General features: G+C 44.6%; 1 protein-coding gene across 7 annotated transcripts in view; it reads left to right on the top strand.

The window, feature by feature from the left end:
- The first annotated feature begins 1436 nt into the window (after positions 1 to 1436).
- The window catches only part of AXDND1 (axonemal dynein light chain domain containing 1), a 22975-nt gene continuing 14858 nt past the window's right edge, over positions 1437 to 9553 (top strand). For 4 of the 7 annotated variants that reach the window (XM_067001191.1, XM_067001189.1, XM_067001187.1 and 1 more), the window contains exons 1-10: positions 1676 to 3208; positions 3719 to 3900; positions 4272 to 4372; positions 5037 to 5163; positions 5563 to 5648; positions 6795 to 6851; positions 6993 to 7098; positions 7828 to 7949; positions 8480 to 8620; positions 9041 to 9145. In XM_067001191.1, the coding sequence (XP_066857292.1) occupies positions 3112 to 3208; positions 3719 to 3900; positions 4272 to 4372; positions 5037 to 5163; positions 5563 to 5648; positions 6795 to 6851; positions 6993 to 7098; positions 7828 to 7949; positions 8480 to 8620; positions 9041 to 9145 (1124 nt within the window). In that variant the 5' untranslated portion in view covers positions 1676 to 3111. The other 3 variants (XM_013191445.3, XM_067001186.1, XM_067001188.1) reach the window with 3 other exon arrangements.

The raw sequence follows: 9553 nt of genomic DNA, 5'->3' as shown, positions 1-9553 counted from the left end.
AGGGTGCGGTGGATTTGAGACTTGACTTTTCTTCTTGATGCCTGTGTCAGGTCTTGCTACTATCTCAGTGTTCTCAAAAGGAGATAATCACGGCACTTTGTGCCAACTTGTAGTGTTTCCCTTTTAGCTGGCACTGTCATATACCTAACGAAAAATATCAGCATTTACTGTGTCAGTGTCCTTAGTGTTTGAAGCCTGAAGGCTTGAGTGAAGGCTTGAGCACCTGGCAAGCAAAAGGCAACCAAAAAAGGGTGCCTAGCTGTTGGAACTTGTCTTAGTTCTTTGACAGTTTGAGGCTTTCAGCCTTGTAGATCAAGGCATCTGGCAATTGTACTGTCAGGGAATTATTTTCATTTTCATGGGGTTTTTAATTGCTTCTGATTATAGGCTTCCTTCCATTTTTCTGAGAGTACTGGAGGGGAAATATGAAGTCCTTTACACATTACTTGTTTAATTAGTCTGTTATACCATGCTTGTTTTGAGAACTCCTCTTAGGCTGCGAGTACCAGAGCTGGCAGTGCTGTGTTCTGGTCAAAGTGAATGCTAAGGTTCACAACCTGCCGTTTTCAAATGCCCAGTAATGGTATATACTGTTCCCTGTGTTTCTTTCCAACACAAGAATTGTGAAGCTTGCTTCCATGGTAACTCCGTAAGTCCTGAGGTGAGAAGCTTCCAGCTTCGGAATGGCAGCCAGTACAGCTGCAGTTCATTGCTCAGTAACATCACAAGAATCAGTATTAATTTGGTGAAATGTGTCCAAAATGGGTCCCAGTTCTCATGCAGAAAATGGCTTGTTCTCAAGAAGACAATCTGTGCAGTCTTCATGCCTCGTACATTCTTTTGGGATATTTTGTTTCCTGCCTTCCAAAGCGAAGTATTCCTGTAGTTGAGCAGTTAACTGTATGCTATCCTGTGACAGCTGCCTGAATAAGGCACATGCTACCTGCTGTGGTGGGGGAGGGGGGAGATCCTAATGTCATTTTTAGTATGAAATGGTGTCATTGACATGAATCAGTCCACCGGCTAACGGACAAGTGAACTGTTGAACTCCCACCTTCTGAACGTAGATGGGCTGGAAGCACGGAAGTCCAACGTAAGCGTGACCTGTGAGCAAGCTCCTGCAGGACCAGCTCTGCGCAGTGCCTCAGCCAGCTGAGCTCAGCCTCGTCTCTTCTGGTGCTTGTAGCTGGGCCAGCTCCCCCTTCCAGGGCAGAGAAGCTATTGCTGGGTCTTGATCTGCTGCAGTGGCAAGGAAAGAGGCGTGCAAGCAGAGGACAGCACAGCCACTGTGTGCTGGCCACAGCACCAGCGATTCCATGTATGCAACCTGTACCATGTTCTGTCATGCAGAAGAGCTGTTTATAATCTATTACAGCAGTTGAAATATATTTTGCTATTAGGGGAGGAAAAAATTGTCTTGGCCTGTTTCTTTTGCTGATTGGTTTGGGAGGGAGAAGGGGGGAGGGTTGCAAGAGGGCAAAGGGGAGTGGGGCTGGGTGCAGGGTGTGAGATGTGTGGGGTTGCTCTCCTGGGAAGGTGGCTGCTATGGGGTGGTGTGGGGCTGGCCGCTTCCAGAATGCGGGTCACAGCAGTGGTGGGGAGAGCTCTGTGTTTCCGTAGTGATAGAACCACCGTGGGGCTGCCCAGCGGGAAGGGCTAGCAGGTATGGGGAGGCCTCTGCCGCTCCCCCTGTAGGGAGCGGGGAGCTTGTGTACTGTGGGGGTGGAGGACTGGCGGCCTGCAGCAGGGGCTGCAAGCTTGAGGGGTGTGGGGTGGCCTGAAGCTGAGCCCACAGCTCTGGGGAGCCCCTGCCCTGTTCACCACCTCCATTAGATCAGGGGATGTTCTTTGGAGCTGAGGAGGAGCACAGGGAAGGGGATTATAGCTCTTGGAACAGGCCAGAGTTTCAAAACTCTCTCAGTTCAATGCATATTAAATTGGACCAACTGCCAAACATACATCATGTTGGTAATTTCTGCCTTTATTTTGGGCCTGAAGAGGGTTTGTGTGCCAAGAACTTAATGTGATGTCTTCCAGCTGCGCGCCACATGCTCTAAAGTCAAGTCTTGTCTGTGTCCTTAAGCTGTAGCAGCTACACAACAGTGCCATTAATCAATCTTCCTATCCTTTCTGGGGGGAATGTAGTGTACTGCCAAGCAGCGTTGTTAAAGAGGAGGGGAGGGTGGGGGGAAATCACTGCAATATTTTCTATCAGAAGTTTTTAGCAATTTTTTCTATTTTCTTTCCGAGAAAGCATTTACCTGACAAAGCAAGAAATGATTTGGCTGGCTGGGTTACTCTTTGGTTACACCTACATGCACAAAAGCACGTATAAAGTCAAAGAAATGCAGTTAACCTAACTGGGAACCAGGATGCAGCTGATAACGAGGCTAAAGAATTTATAAAGAACATTGTGTATTGGCAAGGCTTGCTGGGGTGGAGCGTAGGCTTCACATGAGAGTTCCTGGAGATGAATTTAATGGAAAGATGAGTTCTTCATTAGCAAGACATTGATAAGAAAAAGTGCTAAGACTAATAATGAAGAAATTCAGTTACAATTAAACCCCTGGCTCAGTTGTTACATGTGTAAAAGCAGCAGTTGTTAGTTTTTAACCTATTTTGTAAATGGAAAAAGCAAGCACTCCCATGGTGGATGTAGTGTCTAGAGAGCAGAACTCATCTGGTGGTCTTAGTAAGTGCAGAGCAGTGCCATTTTGTGATGCTAAAAGTAAATAATTTGCTGACGGTGTATTTGACTTGGATATAAAATAGCCACAGGCAGTTGTGGACCGAGCTGATGCCCTATCAGTCTTGGTTATGAAATACATTTTCTTGTGTCCAAGTGGATAAAAGTTGGGACTGTCCTGATGCCTCCCTTGGCAGAGCCATTTAAGAGCTTCCTGTTTGGTATCGCCTTGCTGGAACTACAGCATCAGGTGCTTCTTCCTAACCAAACTACCTGCTATCAGACAGGCAATTTTTTTTTTAAATTAATAACAGAAAAGACAGTGTTGTGAAGTATAAATGTGGGTTTAACTCCGTTTCTAGATCATTCATTACTGAAAATTTCCTTGGCTAAGCATTAAAAAAAACCACAAGCACCTGTTTGCCATGCCCACCAATGAAATGCCAGCTCCTGGACCAAACGCAGACGGAAGAAAAATGAGCGGTCCCTCGTGTGCAGGGCCTGTCAGCAAGGACCATTCAGGTAGGGCTGGGGTTGGAGACGGGGATAGACACCTGATGGAAGATGGTGTCCTTTCAGGCTCCTTACAACAACAACGATGCTTTTCTGGGGGAACGTGTTAGGGTTAGCCTTTGTTTTGTCACTCCCTGATATTTCAGGGTGTTAATATTTTTGCAGAAAGCTGACTGGTAGCAATCCGCAGGAAGGGAAATGGATTTACATAAATAGATAACTTAAGCTGTTTACAACATCCCTTGGCACTTGTGTACCTGATAGCTGGGCACGGTCGCACTAGTGCTTCTGTCTCCTGTAGTTTGGAGGTAACTGTTCTAGGCTTCACCAAAGATCCAAGAGCTGCTAAAAATGGGATTAGCTGCCTGTGTCTGACAGAATTGTTCCTGCTTTGAGGTAAGGGAGCAGGCATCTTCTCATGGTTCTTCTAAGTCCTGTATTTTATGAAGGTGTTTGCTTTCCCTTTCACCAGCAGAATAAATGTGTACCTACCAAATAAGTTCTGACATTATGTTCCAGAGATTCCTGTGTTAAGGGGCACATCAAGGATGCTTGACCACATGAGGCCTGTTTCTTCCTCCCTGGAGTACAGTTTTGTTCCAGAGGAGATTTTCCGAACCCTGACCTGTGCAAGCAGTTCTCTCAGCAGTCCAGAATACTTAAAATCCCACCAAACAGTAAAAAACACAATGGGCTTCAGGGTAAGTGTCTCCACCTTCTGCTTTTTCTCTCCAGAATTGTCTCTTTATTAGGGGCACGTTTGTCATGTTGGCAAAAGGAAAGCATTGCCAACTTTGTTATACAAGCTTATCTTGCCTTCCCATCAGTTTTCTGATCACACCATCCGATACAGATCCAAAGTGCTGTCTTCCAGTGCCTGCAAAATGGTAAACGTGCTTGCACCTTTGTGTTGCTGTGAACTCCTCGCGGCGACTGTTCTGTCCATACTGGTTTCTTTAGCCCCAAGACAGGAATAATTCCGTGGAGCTTGTTTAGGCAGTCACTCTGACCTCTCCCACTCCTTGGCACATTTCTGGCTAAGAAGTGACAGCCACGTGTGCCTTGTCTGCAGGGCTGCCTGCAAACTCCAGATCGGCTTTGGCATTACCCTAATCGTCGGAGCAAGTTCAGACACCTGACAGACCACCCTGTCAGCTTGACATGCGCTGGAAGGTAAGCAAAGAAGGGATAAGGAGCTGAGGGTGCTGACAAGACGTTAGAGCTGGGAACGCAGATAGGTCTCTCCGTTGGTCTTTCTCATGGCAGGTGACTGTGCTGCCTGATGTGGCTGGATGAATGGACCAGCTATCCCGACTGAGTTTAGTCTGGAGACATTCAAGGGAAAGATGTTTCAGGAATAATAAATAAAAAGAGTTGCTAAATGAGCTCTTCTTGGAAGCATGTGTCCAAAGGATCCCAGACTTACTGGTATACTCTGTGATCCAGAGGGATTAAGAAAAGAAGCTCTTCTGGCTTTAATGGACTTAGAAGGGAATAGCTTTACACTTCTTTGTAAATAAGCATTGCTTAATAGCACTAGGAATCGAAAAACGTTCTGCTCTTCTACCATCTTTTATCTGATGTTGGGTACTTATATGATAAGGCATTGGCAACAAGCATGAGAAATAGTCTTTGGCCAGTGATAGGCAACGTGAGATTAATCTGCCTAACAAACGTTATCTCATCGGGTTTTTTTGGCCCAGAAGAGGGAGTTGTGGCTGTAAGCCTGACCTCTGACTGAATGGAACAAACTCACATGTGGTTTGGGCTGATAGCAAGTGAACGGTAGGTTGCCTTCAGGCTGGGTCAGTGAATAAGCTCTTTCCCTCTGTTTCAGGGATGTCTCTTACCTTTGTGATGTTGTGACTCGGCAGGAAGACAGGAAAATGATGGCTCTCAAAAGCTCTTTCTCTGAGAGTCATCAGGAACAGAGACGGAACAGCCGTACGGTCCCAAGTAGTCCTGTGAGTGCTGCTGTTCAGTTGTTTTTCTGTGTGTAACACGAGGTGGGAGGAAGGAAATTTTCACATACATTCCCTGATGTTGTCGTGGGCTGTGGTTTTGTTTGATTTCTGTACCAAAACAATTGTAATGTTTCACCTTGATCCTAAAGCTCATCAGTCCTCCTTTTGGTTCACAGCTCCTTGGTCGTGCCCATAGTTCAACATTAGTTATTTTAAGCTACTTCCAGATGTAAATTATTTCTTTAGTGCTCTGAGTGCAAAAGGGAGAAACACCATGAAAAGTCACTGTGCGAGCTTTGCTCTCCAGGCTGACAAAACTGTGTCCTCTCTGGTAAGGAACTGGGAATTTGCGTGCATCCTCAATGCCGATGTTTCATGCTCTCCCATTTCTATTCCTAGCAAGCAACCCTAGCACATAGTCTGGTTCCCAAGGAATTTCACATCGTGAAGAACAGGGGAGTTTTGCCCTTGAAGTACTTCGATGAGTAAGTGCTTTCTGATTTACCAGCATCTGTCCCCAAGCCGTGGAGGTTCCATTGTTCAGAATGAGGGGATAAAATGATGAGAGGCTGAGAGCACTGCAAAAAAATGCACTTCTTGCAGTTGGGGAGAGCACAAAAAGGGTGGTTTTCAAATCTCACACTAATGCCATGGCTACAGTCAGCCCTCCAGAGCAATGTGAGCCAACTATTCTTTGCCTCTACTGCTTTGAGAAGGGTAAAAGAGGATTTCCTGTACAATATTACTACATCTCAAGAGTTTTTCTGTGGTTGAACATGGATGTGGAAGCTGAGGTCTGGTTTGATCCCTTGAAATAACTTCTGGAAGTTGCCACTTTTCCTTTTTAGTGATTTTGATTACTCTGTTTTTCTACCTACCTTCTAGAATTGCTTTATGCAGCAAAGCTGGGTGGGCGCAGTGTAGTTCTTGTTCTCACTGGAGCTTTTCCAGAAAAAATAAATAATAATAAAAAAATCTGACCATTCTAGTGGGTTTTAGTTTGTTTGGGATCTTTAGTATTTCAGGCGGTAAGTTTTGAATGGAATTTACCAAACCTTACACAAAATGGCTACTGAGTACTTCCCGTGATCTCTTCAGAAAACTGACTACATTTTAAAGAGATTTTGTCATTGTTCAAGGATTAAAATACCAGATCAGGAGTGAAATCCTCACAATTTGTTTGCCAACATGATAGAACATTATCTAATTATTTCAATAGTTTCCAATGACGTGTGGTTCCTGTGGTGAATCTCTGGGTGGCTGTGATGTGCCTATGTGGTGATTTTCTGGCCCCACCTGTAACTTTTAAACCCATTGGTGACTTTTTAACCAAGTCCTATGGAAAAGGGAGAGTTCTTAAAAGGACAAGGTTCCTAGAAGATATATGTCATTAGTGGCGAGAAGGAGGAGCTCCTGTTGGTCTGTCACCTGTGGGAACAGCTGTAGGAGGTCTGATTCTTACCTTAGTCTCTGAATATTCCTAAGGAGCAATTGTGTAGGCAGTTTTCTGCCTCTAACACTGTGATCGGTTTGTGCATGGGACAAAGAAACTGAAGCAGAGGGTGAGATTGCTTAGCTACCACTGGAAGGACTGCTTTGTAATAAAGTTTTAACATTTATACTTGTTTCAGTAAATACACAACTCTGCTTGAAGACCATGAAAAGAAGCTACGGCTGTTTCCATCCATGTAAGTACCACCCTGAATGAAGTTGTTACTAGGAAACAAACAAACAAACAAAAACACAACAAAAAACTGTTTGAATTTCATTTCCTGGGAAAATATACCGTGCTATACAGAATAATGATGCATCTCTTTCTGCTCTGTCAGGAAACCTGCTGGGAGGTTAGAAGTCATCCAGCTGATGGAGGCAATGGACAACATGTTGGAAAAAGCGGGAGTAGATGAGCTAATCAGAGTAACAGGACCTTCACAGGTGGATAACTCACTTGTACCCAGAAAAATAATATCCTGTTTTCCCCAGTGTTTACCTCTGCTGTGCTTAAGGTGCCTTCCCGCAGTTAGTTTCTGCCCAAGCCATCTGTCTGTATGTCCTGTCACAACTGGGGATTCCCCTCTTCAGCTTCTGTTCATCTTCATCTGATCCATGAAGAACAGTTAGCTTTCTGGTGCAGGAAGTTGCATTTCTGGCAAAAATGCCAGAAAGGGATGCATCTGGCATTACTATGGAGGAAAAACAGCAGTCTCATCTGCTCATTAGGAGATAGGCTGCTGTGGTAAAAAATGGGCCTCTGGAAACATTCATATGCCTAAGAGCAGATGTCAAAAAAAGCTTCCATACCTTGCTTGGGTTTATTCTCTGTTATTCTTGTACAGTAAAGGGGAAGGTTTAAATGGATGAAGCATGATTTCTGAAAAACATAGAGCATTGCCTCAGGAAGAACTCCAGCTGGAATTAGCAGGAAAGCTCCCATGGATGTTGATAGGAGGGTAGTCAGGATAGTGCATAACACATCTGAAAATGAACCTGTGAATGCATGCAGGATGATGCAGGATGACCTCCCCTTTACCTCTTCAACAGCATTTTGTCCTCCAAGGGAAACTAGATTCAGAGGAAATAAGTGATCTGTGCCACTCTCTGTTGTTGAAAGAGTATGTTTGCCAGGTTCTGCAAAGCTGTGATTTTTCTCGAATGTTTTGCCAGCTGCACAACATGCTGGAGCTACTGAAGGCGGAGCAGAACATTTACAACATAGTTTTCCATGAGCTGATTCGGCAGGTCAGCGTGGACTGCGTGGAGAGAGGACATCTGCTTTCTAAGCTCAGGTCATCATTAGCCAAGCACCCTTAATCCCCCTCTCGATTTATGGCAGTATCCTCTCAGGAGCAGCATTAGCTATTGCAGGTCTTTCCTAATGTCATTGCCCAACAAAGCCAGCCTGACACAATGTAATTGGCTCGGGGTCTGATGCCAGGAGTGAAATAGGATTGTCCTGCCTAATTAACACCCAGGGCTAATGAGCCTCTGTTACGTAACTGGGAGCTTGAACTCTGCTGAAGTTCCACAACACTTGACAGTGTGGACACCTTATTGGTGTGACATTTAATGGAAGTTTGCATACGTAGAATAGCTGGAACTTCTCTCACAATTGAGGTTCCCATGTGTTTTTTTTCACCTCACACTCAGATCAGCATTGGCAAATAAATTGTTCCAAAGTGTTTAAAATTCTATGTCCAAATGATGAAAAGATTGCCCTCTTGATAGCTTCCATTGCAGTGAAAGGAAATGGTCTTCAGATGGGGTAAGAGAGATCTGCACTTTCAGGTAATTTCCTTTTTCACTCTTTTTACTGCAGGCAGAGGTATGTGGATCTCCTGGAGCGGATTCCTCAACAGATGAAGACTCTCTACAAAAAAATGATGGCACAGCAGTTGCTTGACAGACACATTACAAAAGAACTACTCTATTTTAAGGAGTCTGTTGAACAGCTGACCAGGTCTGAATCCTGCCTGATCCTAAACAATTATCTCAATGTACTAGGCTTAGCATATTGTTTTTTTGTTTTGTTTTGTTTTTTCGGTTTTCTAATCTCTCTTCCATAGGAGAAAAATTATTTTTCTGATTTGAATCAGAGCTACAGAGACTGCACTTGAGCCTTCTCACACTCTTTTTCTACCCCTTTACTGCTGATTGTGCAGCGGGGGAGCACAGAATAAGGGCAAAGCCAACTCCTTTCCTTAGCGTGTTGTGCAGAAAGGGGTTGTAGGAGTAATCTGTGCACACAGGAAGAAGATATCTTCAAGATGCCTTTCACCTCTGCAGTGAGATGCTACTGTATGCTGAACAGACCAGTCTGTGTTTGCCCAAACCTTTGGGCTGGGCTAAGTTGCATTAAGACTGTTCCCTGCTGTTTCAGTGAGCTGTATGACGTACGAGAACATGACCGCAAGGTGACCAGAGAAGCAGAAAAAGCTCAAGAGGAGCTAGCTGCAGCCATGCGGGAGGCTGAGGCGAATGCAAAGTAAGTTGATTTCAAAGCTGAGGTTGGGAGATTTCTGCAGTGTGCTGGTATCATTCTAGCAGGGTTGTTGGGAAGAAGATGGAAGGATTGATTTCCTTCTAGGGAAGAGAGCTTGGCTGTTTGTGACAAATGCAGTTGTTTTCTTATAAATTTTAAATTTCCCAAAGCTGTTGAAAATGTTTCTATTTTTAAGTCATAAAAGTTGCACCTGAGCATTTGTTGCTCAGGTGCTGACATTCCCTTTACCCCACATTCACAGTTGGTAAGCTCTTCAGAGTCAACAGAGCCTGCAGCTCTGAACTTGTAAGAGGTCTGTGGACGTCTTCAGATACCTAAGAAATTGAGGATTTAGATGGTTGGTATCAAGTTGTGTTGAGTGCTCAGGCACAGAGATTCACTTACAGGAAC

Source organism: Anser cygnoides, chromosome 8 (assembly GCF_040182565.1).
Source record: "Anser cygnoides isolate HZ-2024a breed goose chromosome 8, Taihu_goose_T2T_genome, whole genome shotgun sequence".
Taxonomy (NCBI): Eukaryota; Metazoa; Chordata; class Aves; order Anseriformes; family Anatidae; genus Anser; species Anser cygnoides.
Note: the sequence above shows the minus strand (reverse complement) of the source record. Positions and strands in the feature narration are given on the sequence as shown.